Source organism: Rhamphochromis sp. 'chilingali' (genome assembly GCF_963969265.1).
Source record: "Rhamphochromis sp. 'chilingali' genome assembly, chromosome: 20".
NCBI lineage: Eukaryota > Metazoa > Chordata > Actinopteri > Cichliformes > Cichlidae > Rhamphochromis > Rhamphochromis sp. 'chilingali'.
Window position 1 is genome coordinate 28315618 of NC_137947.1, and position 25133 is coordinate 28340750.

Sequence of the window (25133 nt, forward strand, 5' to 3'; positions counted from 1 at the left end):
CTTTTCTTTGCAAGCTCCTTTGACTACGATGACCTGGATGACTGAGAACCTTCACAGACATACTCAGAAATCTATGCTTATAACAGCAAACATCAATCTTCTTTTCCCTTCATCCCCCAATGACCTTGGCCACGTCTCATAAGTAATCTGCAGCTATACAGTAAAATACAAGAAAGTAATGTGAACCCTTTTGAACAAAAATATCGAGTATCTGTGGGACGTGCTGGACAAACAGTCGCCAACTGCTAGTGATCAGGGACTTCTGCGCTTCTGAATAAATATCTTCAGCACTTCTGTTGGATCAGCAAATAATGGATAAGCACCTGTTTCTAACAACATGTCATCATCTTGATAGGTTTTAGTATTTCCTGAGTACAAGTGAAGTATTTAATAGCAATAGCTCAGCAATTCATTTAATTTCTGTGTTTGTTTTCCAGGTGGGAATAAAGTTCCCATGCACGTCATCTTCCTCCTGGTTTCTGACATCATCAGTTTCTTCGGACGTCCTGATGTGAGTCAGAAAGTGGACAGCGGGTCCACGTTCTCTGCCAATCCCACCGACTTCATCTTATATTTTGGTGTCGTCTCCAATATCACCCTCATGCTGTTCATAGCTCAGGAGCGCCATCTCCAGGTGGCCTACCCACAATGCCTTGCCTGCTGCACCAGTATCAGGAGGCATCCCGTAGTGGCCTTGGTAGCATGGGCTGCCCCATTCGCCATCCTGGCTCTCGCTGTGCTACAGTACAACCTCTGGTTCGCTGTGGCTCTCCTTGCTCCTTTCCCCTTTCTCCTCTTCTTTGCTGTGGACTCATGGAGGGCTCTGAATTGCTCCAGATCTAATCCTTCATCACCAGAGAGGAGAAGGACAGTGGTGGGTATCGGTGCAATCTGGGCCAACTACACTGTCCTCTATGTCCCTTTCATCCTCAACCTCCTTCTTGAAGCTCTGTCCTTGACAGAGGTGGTGAGCTATCTGGGGCTAGTGTCTCACTTGCTGCTCTACCTCAGCCCTCTGGTGGACCCTTTCATCTATATATTCATGAATAAGGGTCCCAAAGAGGTGCTGCAGGCACTGCCCTGCTGCCAAAGGTGTAATCAGAAAGAAAACACGACACCCACAGTGAACACTGTGTCTGAGACAGTAGAAACAAGACTTTGAAGAGGAAATACAGGAAATACACAAATCTGGCATGGGACAGTTCATAAGTCTGTCAGATTTCTGGAAGAGATTTTTAGTCTGAGGGATTTTACACAGGAATGATTCTGTTACTCTAAACTTGTAAAACTATAAACTACTGTAAACACATAAGACTGCAGTTATGTGCGGGCAAGGAGAAGAGAAATCTGATAGCAATTAGCTTTGGCAAGACCACACAAGTAGTGTCAATGAAAAGTGTCAGGTTGAATATAATTGGATGTTACAGGTCAGCTGGTAACAAGGTGGTTGATGAGATGGTAAACAGAATGAGAGGCTCCATTCCAACACTGAAATAATGCATATAGAGAAATCTGGCTCTCAAATCCTTCCTCAGCCATACGAGCACATATGCTTCATATGCACAATCAAAATAAGGGTCACTGGATTATCCATTGTCCATCATAACTGCAAAGCTACCAACACGGTCTACTCATCTATTTTAGCTTATCATAACGTCTCTCTCTATATCTGAAATGCTTTGTATTTGTTTGTATTAACACTTGCTTTCTTTCATTGTCAATTTCTTTTTATAAGTTAGCGTTCCTTTTTAAGTATATTTACAATTGTAGGAAATTGTTACCAGTGCTGGAAAATCAACTTTTCTTGCAGGAATGTGCACACACACACACACCTGCATCTAAAGGGCAGCCTAAAAAGCGAGCTGATGGCTGTTCCCTTCAGGATCTTGCTGGATACATTTATTTAGCAGCACCACCCTCACCCTGGAAGAGCACGAGGTGAGGCGCATGCTGCAGGCCGTTAACCCGAGGAAGGCGGCGGGTCCTGATGGTGTGCCAGGTCGAATATTGAGGGATTGTGCAGGACAGCTGGCTGGGATCTTCACCAGGATTTTCAACAAATCCCTCGCACAGGCGACTGTCCCACTCTGCCTGAAGTCCTCCACCATAGTCCCCTTGCCTAAGAAGCCCCACATCACCGGCCTGAATGACTACAGACCGGTGGCACTCACCCCAGTGGTAATGAAATGCTTTGAGAAGCTGGTCCGCAGACACATCACAGCAGCCCTGCCCCGCAGCCTGGATCCACACCAGTTTGCCTACAGAGCAAACCGATCCACGGAAGACGCTGTAGCCACAGCACTCCATGCTGCATTAACTCACCTGGAAGAGCATGGTAGCTATGTGCGGATGCTCTTCGTGGATTACTGCTCAGCTTTTAACACCATCCTTCCACACAAACTGGTGGCCAAGCTACAAGACCTGGGGCTTCCATACAGCACCTGCATGTGGATCAATAGCTTCCTCTCGGGCCGTAGACAGAGAGTCAGAGTTGGCCATCACACATCCTCAGCCCTGAGTCTCAGCACTGGCTCACCCCAGGGCTGTGTGCTCAGTCCACTGCTCTACTCTCTCTACACACACGACTGCACTCCTCGCCACCACAGCAACATCTTTGTGAAATTTGCAGATGACACCACAGTGGTGGGGCTCATTTCCAAGGGAGACGAGTCTACGTACAGAGACGAGGTGGAGCGGCTGACGTCATGGTGTAAGGCCAATAACCTCCTCCTCAACACTTCAAAAACCAAAGAACTCATAATAGACTTCAGAAGGAAAAAGGCAGAGATCCAACCACTATTCATAAATGGGGACTGTGTAGAAAGGGTGGCAAGCTTCCGCTTCCTGGGAGTCAATATAGAGGAGAACCTTTCCTGGAGTGTGAACACCTCCGAGCTGCTGAAAAAGGCCCAACAGAGACTGTACTTCCTGAGAATTCTCAGGAGGAATAACATCACACAGAGACTGCTGGTGTCCTTCTACAGAGCCACCATTGAGAGTGTTCTAACTTACTGCATATGCATCTGGTACACTAGCTGCACAGGGGCTCAGAGGAAAGCACTCCAAGGGATCATTAACACCGCCCAAAAGATCACTGGCTGCCCTCTCCCCACACTGGAAGTTCTACACAACGCCCACTGTTTTAAAAAGGCCCAAAACATCATAAAAGACACCTCACATCCTGGCCACTCCCTGTTCGAACTGTTGCCCTCAGGCAGACGGTACAGGGCAATCAGAGCAAGGACTAATAGACTCAAACACAGCTGTTATCCAACTGCAATAACACATCTGAATACTACAAAAAAATGTCCATCACGCCACTCTTGTGTTAATCTATGCACGGTCTGAAGCATGTGTGTGGGAATGTATGTGAATGTTTTACTGTTATATCTTATTAGTATTTTAAGTATTCTATCTATTTTATTTATTGAATTTTATTGTTTTATTTATATTTTGATATTGCTAGGGATGATGCAATGATCGGGGACCATTCTTAATTTCGTTGTTCTCATGACAATGACAATAAAGTTTCTGATTCTGATTCTGATTTTTGCTGTGTTCTCATATTTTAGTTAATGCAAAGCTCAGTATTGCTGGATAACTGTAAAAAGTACAAGTTGAAATGTAATGAATTGTCTGTGTTTACACTGAGCAGTAAGGTCACTTTTGATCACCTGACAGGTTGTTCTAATATTAGAACTGCCTCACATACATTAAAAATAACACGGTGAAGCTCTTCCATACATCTTGCATACGTTTTTTTTTTTATTTAAAAAAAACAACTGTGAAAATGTAAATTCCTGCTGATTTGTACAGTTTTTAAGATCTCACAATACTTCTTGCTTCATGTACTTTATTAAACCTATAAATTTTATTGTACTTAGATTTGAATGCAGTTACACATCTATATTTCTTTCGTTTTCCTTTTTTCATTTTGTTTTTCTTTTCTTTTTTTCAATTGTGTAAATATCAGTGGGAAACTGTCTCGGTATTTAAAGAAAAAGGTCCACATATAAAGTCTAATACAGTGCATCATCTTTTAGATCAAATGTAACTGAACATTGGTCAGTGCAATTTTTTAATGTTATAAAAAATGACATTTATTCTTTCTTTTTTTACATTTTTGGTCAAAATCTCTTTTGATTTTGAATTCATTCTTCGTTAACCTAATTGTGACTTAACTTCTAGGAAAATAAGCGAGGATTCCTTGGATACATCTTTCTTTCTGAAATTAAAAAGAATGGAAAAAAATGAATACAGACCAACATAATATTTAAAATAAGTTAAATAAAACATCAGTAGCTCAACAAAAGGCTTAAAAGTCTTTAAAAAAAAAATCACACAGCTTATATTTTAAATAACTTCATATATATATATATATATTTATTTATTTATTTATTTATTTTTTTACACATTTAATGTATTAATTTAATATATGTATTGTATTATGTCACCAACCTTGGATTTTCTATGTCATCAATTGTCTCAGGCAGCTTCACATTCAGTGTTTCTGGAAGAAGCAGAGCCACTAGGCCAGAAATAATGGCTAAAGAGCAGAGGATGATCTGAGGAAGAAGAGTCCACACATCCTCCAGCAGCAGGATGAGTGGAGCAATTGATACTCCCAGACGACTCACGAAACTAGTATAGCCCAAACCATTCTGCCTGATAAGACAGAAAATAAGTCAGAGGAAGTGAAACCTCTGTAACCCTGCTGAAGGCAGACGAGTTTATAGACCTTAGGTGATCTTTACTCAAATAATAATTAACATCCAATGCTGGAATAATGCATAATAATCCTACCAAATAAAAACTAACTGGCATGGGTCAAGGGATTGGAAGTAAGTGAATCACTGACCTGGTCACGGTAGGGTAAAGCTCAGTGGTGTAGAGGAAGATGGTTGTAAATGAAGCTTCTGAAAGGCCTTTTCCAAGTGTGGCAACAATGGCACGCACGTGCCACAGATCTAAAGAAAAAAAAAGGAAATAAATAAATAAATAATCATTTACATTTAGTTACTGTGAAACAAAAGGGAAAACTGATCACTGCAGTATAAGCTGCAGTATTTATTCTACAGCAGTGGTCTGGTAATCTAAGGATATAACATCTGTAAATAAAAGTGGAGCATGGTTTTAAAGTCTTACCAAAAAAGTGCCCTAAAAACCTGCATTCTTTCTAATGGCCAGCAGAAGGCTTTTGTGAAAAAGAAATCAAGTAGTGATTGCTTGTAAGTTATTACTTGACTAAAAACTTAAGTGATGACTAAACAGTCTCAGTCACAAAAATCTTTAAAAAAGTCTAATTTACAGTAAAAAAAAAAAAGATAGTAATACTTCAGGTAATGGCTACATTGTGATTGACAGGTACCATTAAATACAATTTCGATGCCAAAACTAGCATACAAATTAATATCATAGTAAATGAACAATGTATGCTGGGAAAAAAAACAGGCTAGCAGAAACTAGCAAGCTTGGTTAGCCGGGTCCTGTATGTGTGGAGTTTACATGTTCTCCCTCCCGCTGTGTGGATTCTCTTTGTGTACTCAGGGCAAATCCCAGAGCTTAAAGACAAGCATTTCAGATTAATTAGTGACTCTAAATTGGCCATAGATGTGAGTGTAAGTCAAAGGTTATCATTCTTCGTGTGTTAGCCCTGCGATAGACTGGTGACCTGTCCAAGGTCTACCCCCCTTCTCCCAAATATGACAACAGGGATACGCTCCAGCCCTGCGATGACCCTAAACTGGATGTGTTTTCAAAAAACAGAATGGATGGATGGCTGGATGGACAAATAGATGGATGTATATCTTCACAAAATGCCAACAGGCAAAACTCCCAACTCAAGCCTTCAAATCAGTGATCCACAAACGACTGGCTGTAAAAACTGCATACACAAGAAAAACTGCATTCTTCCTCTTCCTGTAAAAGAGAGCACATTAAAATCTCACGGTATGATTTTATTGTGCTCTCTTTTACAGTGACCCTGTTTGGGTGAATGAATGCACCTGAAGTGAGAAGTTATTGGTTTCACAAAGATACCTCTGCTAATAAAATGAGTGCACTTTAGTTTTCACAGTATTACAAATAAACAAACCAGCCTGCAGTCTGTGCGGTTACAAAACTTCTGGAAAACAGGTAACAAAAAGCTCTCAGTGACCTTTGGGAATAAAGATGTTTATCCCGATGCAGATCCCGGTCAGTAGCAGCGTGCCTGATTGGCATTTCCTTCGTCCAATGATGTTGAGAAAACAATAAATTGTGAGCTTGGCAGGAACTTCAATGGCTCCATAGATAAAGTGTGTGAGGTACATATTCAAACCAAACCCAGTGATGTTCAAGCTGATTCCATAGTATGTTGAGGCGACTCCATACCTGCAGAATATAAAAAAGTATTTTTATAAAACCTACAGCATTCAAAATTCAACTATTGAAAAGAGATTTCTGATTAATTCAAAATCTCAGAGTAGTAGATAGAGGTAGTTTATGATTTATATAATTGTTGTTGGTATTGTCTTCATGCTGATACACACCAAACAATTCCAAGTAAAAAAGTTAACCATCTCATTCTCGGTGTTTTGACTAGGTGGAAGTACGTATAGTTTTTTGCCTGGTTTTCCTGGACTTCTATGTTGGAAAGAGTCTGTAGAAAAACAGAAATAATAAGCAGTTAAACATGGATATTGATTTCTGGGCTAAATCGAAATTTTTATTGTTTTTTTTGTTGCTATTTTAATATGTTGGTTCGAAACAGGTCTCTCTTGTAAATGATACACAGAGTCTCAATGTTTTGTCCTTCAGAATGCTGAGGCACAAAACTCATATTGTATTGTATTGAAGAAGGTGATGAAACAGGAGGAATGACTGCAGTTTTAAGCGGTCTTTCAAGAAAAGTTCATTCAAGAACTCTGGAGTTTCACAAAGTGTGGACTAAGGCTGATGTCACTGTTTCAAGAGCCACAATCCACATCAAACCACCCCTGAACCAGAGACAAAGTCAGAAACATGTAACTTAGGCTAAGGAGAAAAAGAATTGAATTGTTGATCATTGATAAAAAGTCCATTGAACATCAAAGTTAAAGAGTGTGGATGAAGAGTGCACAGTATCCAAAGTGTGTGAAGTCCAATGTGAAGTTTCTGCTGTCTGTGATGATTATACAACTGTCTACCAAGAGATTTCAGAGCATTTCTTTAGTCTGCTCACAAGCTTTGTACAGATCCTGAATCTCTTTTCCAGTAGGAGCTGGCGCCTTCTCACAGTGCAAAACTTTTTGCTTGATTAACCCATGCAACTTAACTTATGTACTTAAGTAGAATTGTCAGGTATCTGTACTTTACTTGAGCAGTTTTTTTCTGACAACTTTTTACTTTTACTCCCTACATTTTTAAACGATTATCTTTACTTTCGACTCATTTTCTTACATTTTCAAAATGGGCTTGTTAGTTTTGGTTTGACGTATTTGAGGGAAGTTATAAACGAAGCCCAGCCTTACCTCTAGTTTTTCTCTGGAAAGTTTTTGTCTTCTGTTGATGTTTGCACATTTGTCAAGATAAAACTGGGCCCTTTCCACTTTACCATTTGCTAAAAGCCAGCGAGCAGATTCAGGAATCCACCTACAATTATAATCATACAAAATAATCAACCATTAATTACAACGATTATAAGTCAGATGTGGGAAATACACTTCCAAAAAATGTCATGAATTAATGTTGTTATGAATAAAAAACATCTGTTTTGTTCCCCTGCTGTTGTACTTCACTTACCACCAGGTTAGAACTGCGAATCCTAACGGGGCTGTAACTGTCATGGTCAACGTCCGCCAGTCAGTGAGAAGAAAGGCCATCCCAGCCAGCAGCATGTAACCTACAGACCAGGCCAGGCTGCCAATCACCCCAATAGTTGACCTATGACTTATGTCAGCCCACTCAATGGCTGAAAGGTATGAAAAGTACCAAAATGAATGATTATTAGTTTATTGTTAATTATGAATTTTAAACCTACAACAACTGATTTTAGGGGCGCAACATGTGATGTGTTAACATTTTTTGAAGGCAAAAAAGTCATTTACTGAGAACTATTGAGATGATGCTGATTCCTGTCAGTGAAAATCCAGTGAAAAATCTCAGCACTGCAAACAGTATGTAGGAGTTTGCAAATGTGCTGGAGAAGCCGAACACGATCGACAAAATGTAAGAGACCAGAAGCATGGTTTTTCTCCCATACCTGGAAACAGCACAGGAAGTACATTTTCCCATAACAACCTACAAAGGCCTCAAAGGGGTTTCACAAATGTAAAAGTACAGTCATGTTTTTTAAGTGTGGTTTTGACCAAAGAATTATCACAACTATTATTCCTTGTGCACGATAAATTGAACAATGGAAAAACAAATGCATATCCAGCATAAAGTGAACTGCCTTACTTATCACAGAAGAATCCAAAAGCTAGGGCTCCGATCATAACTCCAACGAAGAATATTGTGTTTGTGGTTTTTGTCAGGCTCTTTTTATCACAGACAAGGTTCCACTGGGAAAGAAACCCACAGAGGAAAGCATCATTTAATTTGATCCATTTAGGTACTAGTTTCTTCTATTCAGGCCAATGTAAGGGTCAATATTTTTTTAAATAAAATTTGAATTTCATGACAGTCAATTTATGTCACACACTGTGCATGTTTTTTGTTTTTTGCAATATTAGTTTTTAGTCGTACACTATTTTTACTGTACCTCTGTGGCCAGCGTGGAAATGAAGGTGGAATTGTCATAAACCCATCCACTCTGACACCAAACTGTGGGCAGGTCAGTGCGGTTGGAGTTGTTGGATAAAAGCTGAAACTGAGGCTCTGCGAACATCTCACAGGATTTCGGCTCCCCATCTTCTCGTACAGGAAGGCTGACAGTCAGTTTCTGCTCCTGAGTTAAATTTCTGAAGAGTTCTTCTGAAGACTTCTCCAGCGTGCTAATGTCACAGTGGTGAGGGGGCACAGCAGCAATGAAGTTATTTAGTAAGAAGTGACAGGGGAGAACCATCCGCGAGGTGCACAGCAGGATGAGGATGGCGATTTGGAAACGCCCAAACCCATCGATTTCCTCGAGGATGGTCTCAAACTTCATCTTTGCTCTGCTTATGACTGCAAAAGTAAGAGGTTTAGAGTTAGGCAAGGCAAGGCAAGGCAAGGCAAGTTTATTTGTATAGCACAATTCAACAACAAGGTGATTCAAAGTGCTTTACAGAGATATTAGAAACAAGAACAAATAAAAAGCATGATTTAAAATTGATTAAAACAAGCAAATAAACTAACTAACTAATTAACAAACAAACAAACAAAACAGTATATAAAATCAAAACAGATAAAATCAGAACAGTAGATAAAATCAGTAGTTAAATGTAAGTTTTGAAATTTAAGCTTAAAGTGTGGATTTGGTGCTTTATTCAAATGCAGCTGAGAACAGGTGAGTCTTCAACCTGGATTTAAATAAACTGAGTGTTTCAGCTGATCTGAGGCTTTCTGGGAGTTTGTTCCAGATATAAGGAGCATAAAAGCTGAATGCAGCTTCTCCGTGTCTGGTTCTGACTCTGGGAACTGATAAAAGACCGGATCCAGATGACCTGAGGGATCTGGAAGGTTCATACTGGGTCAGGAGGTCATTGATGTATTTTGGTCCTAAACCATTCAGAGCTTTATAGGCCAGCATCAGAACTTTAAAGTCTATCCTCTGACGGACAGGCAGCCAGTGTAAGGACCTCAGAGCTGGACTGATGTGGTCCACTTTTTTGGTCTTAGTGAGGACTCGAGCAGCAGAGTTCTGAATGAGCTGTAGTTGTCTGACTGATTTTTTAGGTAGACCTGTAAAGATGCTGTTACAGTAATCAAGCCTACTAAAGATGAATGCATGGACTAGTTTTTCCAGGTCCTGTTGAGACATCAGATCTTTTATCCTTGATATATTCTTGAGGTGATAGTAAGCTGACTTTGTTATTGTCTTAATGTGTTTTTCTAAGTTTAGGTCTGCATCCATCACTACACCCAAATTTCTCGCCTGGTTTGTGGTTTTTAGATGTATAGATTGAAGTTCTCTGGTGACCTGTAATCGTTTTTCTTTGGCGCCAAAGACTATTACCTCAGTTTTGTTTTTGTTTAGCTGGAGAAAATTGTGGCACAACCAGTCATTGATTTCCTCAATGCATTTACCAAGAGCCTGTACAGGGCCTCGGTCTCCTGGTGACATTGTGATATATATTTGTGTGTCATCTGCATAGCTGTGATAGTTTATTTTGTTGTTGTTTATAATCTGTGCCAGTGGGAGCATGTAGATGTTAAACAGAAGGGGTCCCAAGATGGAACCTTGGGGAACTCCACATGTGATACTTGTCTGCTCAGATGTGAAGTTACCTATTGATACAAAGTATTTCCTGTTTTCTAAGTATGTTTTGAACCAGTTTAGTACAGTTCCTGATAGACCTGTCCAGTTCTCCAGTCGTTTGAGTAATATGTTGTGGTCAACTGTGTCAAATGCTGCACTGAGATCCAGTAAAACTAGGACTGACATTTTTCCACTGTCTGTATTCAGACATATGTCATTAAACACTTTGGTCAGAGCAGTTTCAGTGCTGTGGTTCTGTCTAAAACCTGACTGGAAGGCATCGTAGCAATTATTCTGTTTTAAGAAGTAACTGAGCTGTTGAGAAACTGCTTTTTCAATGATCTTACTTAAAAACGGGAGATTTGAGATCGGCCTGTAGTTGTTCATTTGTGTCTTGTCAAGATTGTCCTTTTTCAGTATAGGTTTGATTACAGCAGTTTTTAGTGATTCTGGAAACACACCTGATAATAAAGAAAAGTTGACGATCTGTAACAGGTCTGACTCTAAAGTCTTTGAGACCTTTTTGAAAAAACTTGTTGGCAGGACATCTAAACAGCAGGAGGAGGAGTTCAGTTGACCTAAGATGTCCTCCAGGTCTTTGCTGTTAATAGGTTGAAACTGTTTCATGGTGTTTAAACAGTTTTTTGGTGGACACAGTACATATCCTGGATCTGCTGTTGATGTACCAATTGCTTGTCTAATTTTTTGGATTTTTTCAGTGAAGAATTTGGCAAAGTCATTGCAGGCCATGGTCGAATGAAGTTCAGCTGCCACTGACACAGGAGGGTTTGTTAGCCTGTCAACTGTAGAAAATAAGACCCGAGCATTATGGCTGTTTTTAGTGATGATGTCAGAGAAGTAGGACCTCCTTGCATTCCTCAGTTGTAAATTATAATTGTGAAGTTTCTCTTTATAAATGTCATAATGAACCTGGAGGTTTGTTTTTCTCCATCTGCGCTCAGCTTTCCTACACTCTCTTTTTTCATTTTTCACCAGTGTGGAGTTTCTCCATGGAGACTTTTTCCTTCCAGAGATAACCTTCACCTTAATGGGAGCAATAGTGTCCATTACATTTAACATGTTAGCATTGAAGCTATTGACGAGCTCATTGACTGACCCTCTGGGCAGGTCAGGTGTTAATGGGAAGACCTGGTTAAAAATTGCACTACTGTGTTCAGTTATACACCGTTTTGTGATCACTGTTGTTGATATATTTGTGTGGGCTGAGATTTTACTTTCAAAGAAAACACAGTAATGATCAGACAGGCCCACATCAGACACAGTAACCTTTGAAATGCTCAGGCCTTTGGAGATCAGTAGGTCAAGAGTGTGTCCTCTATTATGTGTGGCCTCTGTTACATGCTGAGTCAGCCCAAAGTTGCCCAGAGTGTTACTCAGGTCTTTAGTCCCTTTGTCCTGAGGGTTGTCCACATGAATGTTAAAATCCCCAGCAATAATTACACAGTCAAAATCAACACAGATCACAGACAGCAGTTCACTGAGGTCATTAAAAAAAGTCTGTGCAGTATTTGGGAGGCCTGTAAACATTAAGAAACACAACTTTGGATGGGGCCTTCAGCTGTAAAGCCACATATTCAAAAGACTGAAAACTTCCAGGAGATAGCTGCTTACATTGAAATGATTCATTAAATAAGACAGCAACCCCTCCTCCTCTCCTGCTCGCCCTGACCTCACTGATAAAACTGTAGTTAGGAGGGGTCGTCTCGATGAGAACAGCTCCACTGTTACTTTGGTCCAACCAAGTTTCAGTTAAAAACATAAAATCAAGGCTGTGCTCAGTGATTAAATCATTAATTAAAAATGTTTTCCCAGCTAGAGATCTAATGTTTAATAAAGCCAACTTAAGTGTTTTAGAGGTATTACTTGTCCCCTCGTGTTTGGGAGCAGTCTGTGGCACACAAGGTATGTTTACTATGTTTAAAGATCTTTTAGAGTGCAGCTCTCTGTGTTTTGACCAGGCCACATGTCTCCTGTCACCTAAAAGTACAGAAATTTTAAAACCTTCTAGTAAACAGGGTCCCAGCTTCTCCTGGGAAAAGTCATCACTGCCATAATCCTCACAGCCCGGACCCTTCACACATCACGCATCAGACTGCGGAGACAGGGCATGAAGAGGAACTAAGGGGGGCGAGGCTGGGCAATGTGACTTCGATTGCTCTGTTGAGGGTGGGGCTCGATGGCGAACCTTTGGCCGCTCTGGTGGGGGGTTTATGGGGGACAAAAAGGGATTGGGACGGGGGGTAGATCTGAGCCCAGCATTGACCCGCTCCATCATCACCTCAGTGAATTTCAGGTGTGGGGAGGAGGGAGAAAGGGAGGGGGAGGAGGGTGATGGCCTGTCAGGGGTTTGGGGGACTGGGGAAGGTCGTGGTCCCTTGTCCTGGTCGTTGGTGTTGTTGAGAGAGTTGGAGGCAAATAGGGACCCCTCTTCTTGCCTTAGATGTCTCTCCTTTCTGAGGCTCTTCCTCAGATGCCATGGATGTCTCTCCTTTCTGAGGCTCTTCCCGGGTGGGGGCAAATGGAGCTCCTCTTCAAGGTTTCTGCTGGGCTTTGTCTGTTCTTGGAGTTCTGTTTGTTCCTCTTTATGAGAACTCCTCGTTTATCTCAGCCTTGGCACCAAGCACGGATGGATGACGTATGGAATAAAACAAGTTGGAGGTGAACAGTTTCACCCCTGACTTGTTAAAATTAAATCCATTTGCTTTGAACAGATGCCTGCGTTCCCAAAAAATATTAAAGTTGTCGATAAAGTGCACTGAGTGGTCAGCACATGCTGATACAAGCCATTTATTCAGTGTAAACAACCTGCTGAATCTCTCGTCTCCTCCTCTGACCGGCGGTACAGGTCCACTGATGAATACAGCTGCATTCAGAGAGTTTACAGTATTTAATAATCCAGTAAAGTCCCGTTTCAGAACCTCCGACTGTTGTTTGGACACATCGTTTGACCCTGTATGCAGAACAATGTTTGTCACAGTTGGATATTCATCTGCAATTTGAAGAATTCTCTCCTTCAGGTTGTTGACCATATCCTTAGGAAAGCAGAGGACTTTAGTGTTCTTACCGCACATCCTTTGTACATCCTTTACGGCAGAGTCACCCACAATCAGAGTTTCAGGCCTAGCCTTTAGCTTTCCCTGTGGCCTTTCACTTTTTAACAGATTTTCAGACCTTATTTCGCTGCTTTTAGATGGATGGTTGTCCGATATAGATCCAGGGTCCTTTGATAGTGGAGCAAATCTGTTCTGCAGTTTCACATTCAGTTGTTTTGGAGGTTTGTTGTTAACCTTCCTATTCACGGTTGTCCAGTCCTGTTTCCTCCCGTATACAGGGGTAGAAGAGCTTCTCTGTCTCGTAGGAAGTGAAGGCCAGTCGGTTTCAGAGATTTCAGCTCGCTGTGCCCTGCCTGTGATACGTCCTCCCCCTTCCAGGAGACATGATTTATGTCTTGGTTTTGCACCAAGACAGTCTAAGGGGGGATTATCACTTGAGGATTTATAATAATGCACAGAGTCTACTTTCTTGGTCATGTTATCTGTGCTCCTTAGCTGTGTACTAGCTTGCTCATCGCCCTTGTTTTGAATCAAAGGCAAGGTTGTTTCATTTCCACACAGTCCATTTACCTCCACGTTTACTTCTAAGCGATGAATTTTTGTCTCCAGTACTGCAATCTTCTGCAGGAGGCTGTGGTAGTCATCTGTGGAGAGGGAAGGCATCTTGTTGCTAGTTAGCCTAGCGGTTAGCACCTTTCCAGGCTATTGAGGCTGCTCGGTGCCCAGACGCTGTAATCAGGCTTCAGCTGTGTCTAGGCCACAGACACACGGAGCGCTGAGGACAAGGTAACCATAAAATGTTGTTGTTTCTGTTAAGAACACTCTAGTCCTAATGATCTACAAGTGTCCAGAAGTTATCGCAGGTAAGCTCACACGGAAAAAAGGGAAAAAAATCAGCATAAAAATCAATAAAAATCAATATAAATCAATATAAGAAGCAAAGCATTCAAGAGCAAAGAGATGAAGCGTCCACACTCACAAAGGGGAGGAGCTGAAGTTTAAAATGTCAGAAAGTTAAAGATGTGAACATGTATCAATACAAAGACTGAGATTACTCACCTGCATAAAAAGCTGCATAGGGTGCATGCACTCGAGCTGCAATGTCCTCTTCTGAGTTCTCTGCCCCCTTTTATATGATAGGGTTGGATTTAAGCTCTTCAGAAATTTGCCTGGCAAACTGACTTGATCATTAACTTCAGGGTGACTTTTGAACATCATTACATTGCAAAATATGTCAAAGTCCAAGTTGGTACTCCAAGTTACACATTGGAGAAGCTAGTACAAATGTCAAATGCCCCTTAACCCTCCTGCTACATGAATGTAAGGACAATAAAATTTAAATAATGCAAACCGCAAAACCAAGCAAACAAATGATCTCCATAAAAAGCTTGTGACATTTCCCTTCATAAAAATCAGTAAGCGAAAGTGACTCTGGGAAAGGACAAAATGTTCTTACTCTGATCTCCGTGTCTCGGGGTCTCTGTGTGGGTACCTTCTACAAAGTTCACAGTTCAATAGAATGCAGATTTTAAGGCAAATGCCTCAAACAAGCTAGGCTGGTTAGTAACCCATCCACTGATAACCCTCAGCCACATTTTAACTTACAAGTGTTAGTCCTTCTTCCAGGAACAATTGAGCTTCAGACACGCCGCACTCTGCATACGTTTAGGAGAGAAATGATGTAATGCTCGAGGGTCACTAGTCAGCAAATATGACAATTAAAATAACTGATTGGATAGCACTTCTAAGATATTAATTCTCTCACAGTTTACACCTGTGTACATTATTAAATTAAGATTTAGTCATGAACTGTTTTACTTCACATCTGTTTCTAATGTATTGATGTAAAGTAAAGTAAGTAAAGTAAAAATTTATTTATATAGCACCTTTCAAGATAAAAATCACAAAGTGCTTCACAGAAGCTAAAACCTAAAAATAAAAATCAACCAAAAGCAAGTTTAAAACCATGGTCGGCAGCGGCAAAGCCAAACACAGGCGCCATCATACCGGAAGATGTTTCACCTTTAACAATAACAATGTAAAAATCAGAAACAGATACAAAAGAGTTAAGAAATACTACTTTAATTCACACAGATAAACGAAACATGTCAGTTTAATCAATTACACAGAATAGTACAACATGTATACATGTTTTTTTTACTTGGCTACATGTGTGTCAGTGGATGTTTCAACCATCCATCCATCCATTCGCTACCGCTTATCCTTTTCAGGGTCGCGGGGGGTGCTGGAGCCAATCCCAGCTGTCATAGGGCGAGAGGCGGGGTACACCCTGGACAGGTCGCCAGTCTGTCGCAGGGCCAACACACAGGGACAGACAACCATTCACACTCACATTCACACCTAGTGGCAATTTGGATTATCCAATTAACCTATCCCCACAAACTGCATGTCTTTGGACGGTGGGAGGAAGCCGGAGTACCCGGAGAGAACCCACGCAAACACGGGGAGAACATGCAAACTCCACACAGAAAGACCCCGGCCTGATGGTGGAATTGAACTCAGGACCTTCTTGCTGTGCAGCAACAGTGCTAACCACCGTGCCACCGTGCTGCCCTATGTTTCAACCAACCAAGCTTATTTAATTATTTAAGTGTGTAGAGCAGGGGTGGCAATTCCAGGCCTCGAGGGCCGGTGTCCTGCAGGTTTTAGATCTCACCTTGGGTCAACACACCTGAATCACATGATCAGTTCATTACCAGGCCTCTGGAGAACTATAAGACATGTTGAGGAGCTAATTTAGCCATTTAAATCACCCGAGGCCTGGAGTTGCTCACCCCTGGTGAAGAGCAACAATAGAGGAACTGCAAATGTTACAAGCAATTCCATTGAAGAACCATCTGCACACTGCACAAAAATTACTTTTCAGGTTTACAATTTCCTGCTACTTGGAAAATTAAAGAGTAGAGGCCAAAAGGTCAAATATCATGCAATTTGAATTTGAAAATTGCATTTTATGCTGGATACTATTACAGATCATCGAATCCTCACTGAATCAAAATCAAATTAATATTTAAGAAAGAGGGGGCCTCTGAAAATTAGCATCTACTTCACCATTTTTGAAAATAGTCAGAGGTTAAAATGTATTTGAGTTATTTCTGGTTTTAGTAAACAACTTTTGATCAAATAGCTGAACCACTTTTTGTAGCATTTTATATGTTTTTTTTCCCCAGCTACAGATGTGAGAGACAGAATGTAAAAGTTAGCAGTGCCATGCTATCATGGTGCTTTTGTGATTTTTGTTTGGGAGTTGACCTGCGCAAATACGCATGATGATAAAACACTGTAATTTGGAAGTTCAAAGTTGCATCAGCAAGATATTTCCTCATGTTCAAAACATTCTCCTCATTGAAATCATATCACAAACATCTGTGATGATTTTAAGCAATCTGGCAGGACAACATTTGGCTATGATCACTTGCAAACCTGTAAAAATCATTCTAAATTTGGGAATAAACATGTCTTCAAGCATGAGATTGTGTGGGTGTTTTTATGGGGCAAAAAAGTCCATCAGAGGCACAGTTCTTAAGTGGAGTAACGCACATGTTCTAAATATTGGGATATATGTAAATACACTGTAGATATTTTCCACATCAAGTAGTAATAGATGAAAAAAGGGAAAAACGCATAATTTTGTTTTGAATAACTTTTTGTAAGAAGAATTTAAACCATTAACTTACATTACTCAACTTACCTGCAAAAGTCTTGAGCCACTTTCTTCTTTGCTTCCAAGGAGCCAGAGTTTCTTGCGTGTTTTTAAAGTGTTCTTGAGAAATGATTCTTCAAACTTTCTGAAGGTTTTTTTGTTTGCTTCTCAGTTAAGCCACTTACCACTGACCCAGGGGCGGAGCGTGGGGGTGGCTTACTGGGCTTAAGCCCGGGTTGTTTTGTCAGAAGCCCGGGGTATTTTGGAGTGCAATTTTTTCATAGTTAGATGCCTGGCTGACAACTGTATAAAACAAAAAGTACACACAATATTCGAAGCACATAGTGCACACTGTGGGAATTTACGACTGTGCGTGAATCCCCCCCTGATATTGGTATGATCCAAGCTCAGGCACTAAGCGACTGAGCGAGGGGGCGGGGCAGCTGCTGCCCGTCAGTGCGCTGTTGGAGAGACGGAGCCAGCCATACTAAGGAGAGCTTAAGTTTGACCAGGTACCAAAGCAAATCATTCGTACCGTACAAATAATGTAAATATGACGGTGCATCACGAAAGATTGATATCAAACTGATCACTTGACCAATATTACGTTACTTGCTCTTCAAGTGAATCAACAAATGGCGAAATGAAAAGCCGAACAAATGCTATTTTTTTTTAGAGATTCTTAGCTTACGTGTGTTTATTTCATATTTTCAGTTCTTACCCTCCCCGACTAAATCGGTTTCAGTTATGTACTGAAATATAAGAATGGACATTAGAGGGTTCTTTCAAAGAAAAAAACTCAGGTAAATGTTATTTTATATATTATGCTTTGTATGTTGTTCAGTATATTTGTATGCAAAACAAGAGGGATTTCAGTACACAGCAGGATATTCACATTTGTAACCAGATATTTACACTTTAGGGAGAAAACATAAAACATTTTTACTGCACAACATCAATTTAGAGTAAACTTTTGTTTTAGATAAATATTGAAATATCTTTTGAATTAGTTAAATGTCACAATAAAGAGAGACAGAGCTTTCTGTTTTTTATCACTTTCATCAAATTTAGGAGTACATGTACACTAAGTTTATTGTTAATTAATAAGAAAACTCCAGACGATTCCATTCTGAAGAAGCTTCTGATAGGTTAGTAGAGTCCATGTGAGTAAACAGGTGGCACAGCTGTGGATGCATATAAGGCAAAACACAGAGCCTGTTTCTGTGACATGGGAAAATCAAGAGATGTCAACCAAAACACCAGGAAAAGAACTGTGGAGCTCCATAAGTGTGGCTCAATTTTGAATACAATTTGGTGCCATTTGCAATTAAGAAATACAGACGATTTCTCTCTTTACTCTTAAAGTTAACAAATATGTTTTTTATATTTATCAATCTAAAAAAATAAACATTTAGTCTGATTTGATGTTACAATTAAAAAGTGTTTGTGTTTTTATCTGAAGAGTTTGTAAATATCTGTATATTTGATGATTGTCAGCACAAAGAGGGAGAGAGGAACAGAGAGGGAACAAGAGCAGGTGAGACACACATGTTAGTCAAATGGTTGTTTACCAAAAGTATCACCGTATCATAGGTACTCATGTATCTCATACCTAGTGTTTCTTTTTAGGTTTGTTATTTTTCAAATTCTATATTTATTAAGTTATGCAGGCTTGTTTGCACAACAAGGCTAAATAATTATATAAACCTTTCTCAATCTAAATATTGTACTTTGGTAAAATTAAAAAATAAATGTAGTGCAGGTCTATGATGATTTTTAGTGCTACTATCATCTAGTTCTGATTCTGGTTCTGTCTTGGTTAAGTCCCAAGTAGTCCTGATTTTGAACTGTTGTAGTCCTGTTTTAATTCTGGATCAGTTCTTGGTCTGGTTGAATTGGGGTTTAGTCCTCGTGTCTTGATACAGCCCTGATTTTGTTCTGCCTTGCTGCTTAATTAAAAAACTAGTTTAAGGTGTTCTGCACATGTGATATATATTTTTCCCTATATGAAGTCATTCTTTTTTGAACAAAACTCAAAACAGAGCCAATTAATCTTTCAGTCATTTCTACCCCCCCCGGGAAAAAAAAATCCCACATGCATACTATCCTTTTGGGCTAAGCCCCGGGTGTTTCAAATGTCTGGCTCCGCCTCTGCACTGACCTATCAATCAATCAATCAATCAAGCATAAAAAGGCACCTAAACTCAACAGACAAACCAATGTTGAGAAGTAGAGCAGAGCAAATAAAGAATTATGCCTATTTTTTCTTCAACAAAACATATAAAAGTGACCATAGTGGCTTTTTTCATAAGAATGCATTGGGTTTTTCTTTTTTACTCACCTTTTTTACTCACTATGTGTTAATAGACCTCTCTGCATTGAATTGTACTTCTTATTAATCTCTGTCTCTCTCTTCCACAGCATGTCTTTATCCCGTCTTCCTTCTCTCACCTGAACTGGTCACGGCAGTTGGCCGCCCCTCCCTGAGCCTGGTTCTTCCGGAGGTTTCTTCCTGTTCAAAGGGAGTTTTTTCTTCCCACTGTCACCAAAGTGCTTGCTCATTGTTGGAATTTTCTCTGTATGTATTATTGTAGGGTCTACCTTACAATATGAGGCGACTGTTGTTGTGATTTGGCGCTGTATAAATAAATTTGAATTTAAAAAAATTACATTAAAGGTATATAAATGTATAAATTATAACTGTTGGCTAAATTTGACAATCTGTATTTATTAACTGAGCAAGTGTTTTGTTTTAGTCATCTGAAACTGATTGAAGTCATGCTCAAGTACAATGGGTATTCGTTACGGTAGTGACCATATTTGGACACTAGGTGGTGGTGTAGCCTCTTCTTATAAAGATAAATTAAACTCAGCATGCTACAGCAGGTGAAATGACAGGATTAACACACTGAATAAGTAATAAGCTAGTTTGTCTTCCGTATTTAACATTATTTTCTCATAATTTCAGAGTGTCTAGTGCACTGGTCAAACGCACAGGACATAAAAAGGAAAAAAAGGGATACAAGTCCTTTTGGACTTTGTTTGCGGTTCACTATTTTGTTAATCAAGCATTAAACAGAATAAACCAGCAGCCCACACTAAAAGCAATTAATGTGACTGATACACAGCAGCAAGAGTTGTAAGAAAGCAAAGAGTCTCTACGATACTATATAAAAGTCCTCAAGCAAACCCTTTTAAAAGGGAAAAAAAATCGCAGAAATAAAGGGTTGGCACAAATGTCACGTGCAAAAAAAACGTCAACAGCTCATTCTGGACAGTGGGTGACGGATTGACCGTGAATATATAGTAACTGTATCCGCACAAAACTGGAAAAATAAGGCCCTTAAAAACTTTTATTATCTTACATTCTTTCTGTGTGTAAACGACTGTTGATTAAATGCATCTATACTGAAACTGGAGAAATATGTCCCTTTGGTTTCAATTTAACAGGTAAACCTTGTTATCAGTGCATTTCACTTCAACCCATTTCAAAGGATGAATTAGAGTGGAAACTGTGAGCCGGGCCTGCTCGGATCACTTCTGAAAGAATGGTCAAAAATTCCCATAAACACACACTTAAACCCTGTGGAAAGCCTTCCCAGAAGAGCTGAATGTCAGGAGATCCTGAAGCCTCAGAACATGAAGAAAGGAAAATATTTACATTTCATTTTAACATCATTTGTTATTTAATATTTTTTATCGCTTTGTTCTAAAATTCAGAAATTGGAAAAAAAAAAACAAGAAAAAGTCAATTAATTTATATATTTTTAATGTTTCCTAGTTAAGACAATACCAAAACTTAAACACACTGTTTTGAATAATCATACATGTTCATTTATTTTAAAGAACATGTGAAGATTTGTGTCAACTCAGAGAGGAAAGCTTTCTGAATGTATATACACGGAGAAGTGCTTTCTAAATGACAATCTTTTATTTTTTACATAAAGTTCAATATTGAGTACACATACAGACAAATACACACATGAAAAGCATCTAAGCAGTCAAAGAGAGAAGCGTTCTCATGAGAAAGCTGATGTTTACCCTGCGGAAGCTATACAGTCTGCACCGTCTGTGGCTTTCACTTAAACACACACACTGACGGATGAAACGTCTCCCCGGCCATATGTCTGTGTGCTTCCCCTACGCACAGGAAGTGCCCTCGAGGGCGCCGAGAGGTTAATGACGCCACACTAACACAAGGTCAGAAAATGTAGCACATTGAATAACAAAATAACTGGAATGTAAGATTTTTTGCTTATAACTTTTCATTTCTGAATATAAAGATGAATAAGTAATAATAGTATTAAATTAACTAAAACTCAGCATTTAAATTGTGACAATTTACTTAGAAGACAGAGCTTTGTATTGAGCGCCTCTTTGGGCCATCGAAACCACAAAACCACAACTTTGCTATTCTGGTTTATTCTGTCTGCTGAGACACTGCCATTTTTGGCCAAAGGCATTTATTTTCATTGCTTGAGCTCGGCGACATACAGCAGACAGATGTGGTTGTGCAGTAATTGGTGCACATAATAAAGCACTTAGTAGTTAAAGAGCAAGATATTTCTGTAAGGAACTAGTAGACACCATCTGCTACAATAAGCAGCTTTATTTATACAGCACAGCTCTTCAACAAGTTAGTTCAAAGGTCTTTACAAACACAGGGGTGACAAAAAAGCCAGAAACAATATTAACTGCTTTAGCGTAGTGTTGGGCCAACTCATTGTACCAGAACAGAGTCAGTGCACCCTAGCAGGTGTCTGAACTCAGCTGGACAGATGAACATCAATATTCTAAAAGGTTTACAGTGGAGGTGGAGTGCTTTCTCTAACAAGTCACTCCAAAATGTCACATTATTGTTGAATTTGGGTGAGATCTGGTAACTGTAATTATATTATTCACACCATTTTTTAAACCATTCACTTTCTCCCATGGGGCTTAAAAAAGAATCATAAAGTAAAGGTTATCGCTCATAACAACTTTGTATTATTTGCAAAGGATCCATTATTTTTCCTTATACTTGTTGTTTGCCACCTGTCTGTAGGTGGAGCAGCAACCTCTAGTGCTGAAAAGCTATGAAACTCTAATATAAAAGTACCTTTTAATGTTGGCAGTAATCCATTCGTTTTTTATATTGAAGCTATTCTGCTTATTCTCAGCTTCATATTTTAATTCTTGGAATCCACTACAGTTGATTTGAATAAATCCCAGTTTAGAAATGAAGCATTTTTATGTTATACTTGGCCATGATGCAGTCCTTCAGCTCATTTTGCATGAAATAAGCCATTTTTGCTACCCTCCCTTTAAATCAACTTTCTTCTGATTGGCTCTCCCTTGCAAATAGAAGGTGTGAAGAGCATGTAGGCAGGGTTTTCTGTGCTCAAAGCCAGAGCTGTGTCTGGTGAAAGTGAGGCTGATCTGGACAGCACACCACCTGCGGGCCCCGACCTCCGACCCCAGCTAGGTAGATCTCTCCTGCACGTTGTCCACCACCCCAGGCCGAGCACATCTTTCCAACGCTTCAACCTCCGGCTCCAGCTGGGCAGGACCTGCTGGCTCTTCAACCTCTGAGCAGGTGAATGCACAGGTGGTGGGGGTGGAAGTTGTTCAGCTGAGCTCCTCCAGGGAACAGGCACGGGTGCAGGCTCTTGCCGGGCACTAGCTGCTCCCACCCATGGAGTGTGTACAGGTGCAGAGGGAGGCTGTGCCTTGGGTGCCCTCACCCTGGGAACCGGCACAGGTGTCAGAGTAGACCAGACCTCAGCCACTCGCACACATTTGGGAGACGCCGGTGGGGATGGCCGCGGTGCCAGATCCTCAATCACCTGCATCTGGTGCTCGGTCCGCTTCTGCGGCTCCTCCTGGTGAGGGTGTGCCACAGCTGCCTGTTCCTTCTGCATGGCCTCTAGGTCAGCCAACATTTCAGCCAATCTTGGGTTTTGTCACCACTGTAATAAATCCACGGCAGACCTGACCAAGTTTCCATGATTTTCAGCATGGCAGCAGTCGAACGCACACAGGAACAGCAACACAAATTCAGGACCTAATACAGACTTTAAAGCCGCGCTGCAGACCACGCTCTGCCACACACTGCCTTGTAGTTGTTTTGCCTCAGCCAAACAGTTAAGTTGTGGTTTACATCCTTGTCTGTCCACCTATGATGCAGTATACATATGTAGTCAGTAGTGGCCAAAAACTCACCTTTGATTACCATATTGCATTTACTTCATCAATGAATCCAAGTGAACATTTATCCTAGATTAGCACTGCGGGGTCTTTACCTTACTGGTAAGTGGTGCTATAGGAATAAAACTGAACAGATCTAAAGAAATTGTTCCTGACATTTGGGTTTGTTAGAACAGGACGGCTGGGTGACCACAGCCCTTTCAACACAGGGCTGACAGAACTTTTCCTCCATATATTAAAAAATACAATACCCAAAATAAAACATTAAAATAAAAATACATCAAGGCAGATTACTATACTAAAAATAAAGATAAAAGTACATTTATTGGGTTTGTTTTGTCAAACTTTGCTACTCAAAGACAATGAGGAGCAAAGCACAATTAAAAGTGCTTGTTCTGATGGCAACTTTAAACTGTAAATAGTAGCTAAGTGTCCACACTTGGGGTTTTGTGTTTTCTAAACAATGTGAGGACGCTTAAACTCCATGGTTCCAGGACATCTTTTTTCTCTGCTGCCATTTACACAACTACATTCACGCCTCAAAATATCTTAAAAGTGTATTTTGTGACCCAGAAAGAGTAATATTACAACTAAGTAGCTGCCGCCATTGTTGGAATTCAACTTTTGCGAGATCTCGCAAAAGTTTTGCGAGATCCCGAGTTAGTTTTGCGAGATCCCGAGTTAGTTTTGCGAGATCCCGAGTTAGTTTTGCGAGATCTCGCAAAACTTTTGCGAGATCCCGAGTTAGTTTTGCGAGATCTCGCAAAACTTTTGCGAGATCCCGAGTTAGTTTTGCGAGATCTCGCAAAACTTTTGCGAGATCCCGAGTTAGTTTTGCGAGATCTCGCAAAAGTCCGTCTTAATTTTTTTTTCTCCCATGTCCCCTGTGGGGCTCCGTAATAAAGCAATAAAGAGGACTGAAAAACAGGGACAATGAAAAGATAAGGGAAGAGTAAAAAAAACACCATTTCGGTCAGGCTAAAGTTTGGTGATGTATTTTAATGATCCAATCTGTTTGATTGCAACAGATTTCTAGAACAAAATAAAAGCCTGAATCTTACCGTAGCCTTGTATCATCTGTTGTTAGACTGCAGCACAGTGTAAAACTAAGAAATTACTTTACAGTCTCATTTTATGGTAATTCCTCTGTAAAATCACAACTCAACACTATTGTTTCCTACTTCTGAGGTACTTGTCTAAGTAAGAAACAGAAGAAAAACTTTTTCTTAAATCTCTCACCAATTATTTCTTTATTTACAGTGTGTGAAGGATGTGTTACAAATGTAGCGTTTTTATGTTTATTAATAGGGAATTACCCCTGACCGCTTTGCCACCCTGTCCCATCAAAAGGCTTATTTTTGTCGCCTTTCCTGATCAGGCAAACTGGGCTCTGCTGGGGTCAAACAGTAGAATGATTAAATAATCATTGCATAAGCTCTTTGTCTTTGTGCTTCCCAGATCAGAACAGTTCCTGAAAACAAAATTCTAGACTGGAAATGGTTTGATTTGGCCAAGCATTGTATGAATGCTGAGTAACTGTATTCCCACAGAAAACAGATTGTCAGAACTTATGTGATGTCAGATAGCCATTGTCTTACTATGTCACAGTAAAAAATAGCTGGGTTCCAGTGTAGCAAACATTGCTGATTATTAATAAAGAATTAATTGTTTTGAATAGCCATTTCCCCGAATGGGGAGGAGGGAGAGATAATAAAATTACACAGAAAGCTGAGACTTCTCACTTCAACAAATATCTGCTGTTAGTCAGTTTTACTGTTTTACTTACCATCAAGGCAAAAGGTTTTGGCAATGGCACAAATTTTGTGTTTCATTTTACTGCTTCAGTTTT

At 40.1% G+C, this 25133-nt stretch overlaps 1 protein-coding gene and 1 long non-coding RNA gene across 5 annotated transcripts; one reads left to right on the forward strand and one right to left on the reverse strand.

Annotated features, from left to right (window-relative positions):
- Nucleotides 1–3552: 3552 nt before the first annotated feature.
- Nucleotides 3553–17276, reverse strand: LOC308388846 (solute carrier family 22 member 7-like). 4 transcript variants are annotated; one of them, XM_080869802.1, is made up of 12 exons: nt 14494–17238; nt 8723–9126; nt 8419–8522; nt 8067–8221; nt 7762–7930; nt 7491–7611; nt 6531–6640; nt 6325–6372; nt 6158–6225; nt 4859–4967; nt 4459–4665; nt 3553–4225 (listed from the first exon to the last, which is right to left on the reverse strand). In XM_080869802.1, exons 2-12 carry the CDS (start codon nt 9107–9109, stop codon nt 4162–4164), a joined length of 1542 nt encoding a protein of 513 aa, XP_080725928.1. In that variant the 5' UTR covers nt 9110–9126; nt 14494–17238; the 3' UTR covers nt 3553–4161. The 4 variants fall into 4 exon arrangements, with proteins under 4 accessions (XP_080725928.1, XP_080725925.1, XP_080725926.1 ...); XM_080869799.1 differs by having other exon boundaries at nt 6158–6372; nt 14494–14560; nt 17147–17225; XM_080869800.1 differs by having other exon boundaries at nt 6158–6372; nt 17147–17276.
- Nucleotides 17277–17297: 21 nt separating this feature from the next.
- On the forward strand, nt 17298–19970 carry LOC308388847. The gene is made up of 3 exons (XR_013970179.1): nt 17298–17610; nt 17813–18635; nt 19520–19970. It is a non-coding gene; the product is annotated as an uncharacterized lncRNA (long non-coding RNA).
- Nucleotides 19971–25133: the final 5163 nt, after the last annotated feature.

Coding starts and splice junctions, on each gene's coding strand:
- LOC308388846 (XM_080869800.1), bottom strand. CDS start 9,109: ATGAAGTTTGAGACCATCCTCGAGGAAATCGATGGGTTTGGGCGTTTC. Junction 8,222..8,418: donor TTTGGATTCTTCTGTGATAA/GTAAGGCAGTTC, acceptor TGCTGTTTCCAG/GTATGGGAGAAAAACCATGC. Junction 4,226..4,458: donor GATGACATAGAAAATCCAAG/GTTGGTGACATA, acceptor TTTTAATTTCAG/AAAGAAAGATGTATCCAAGG.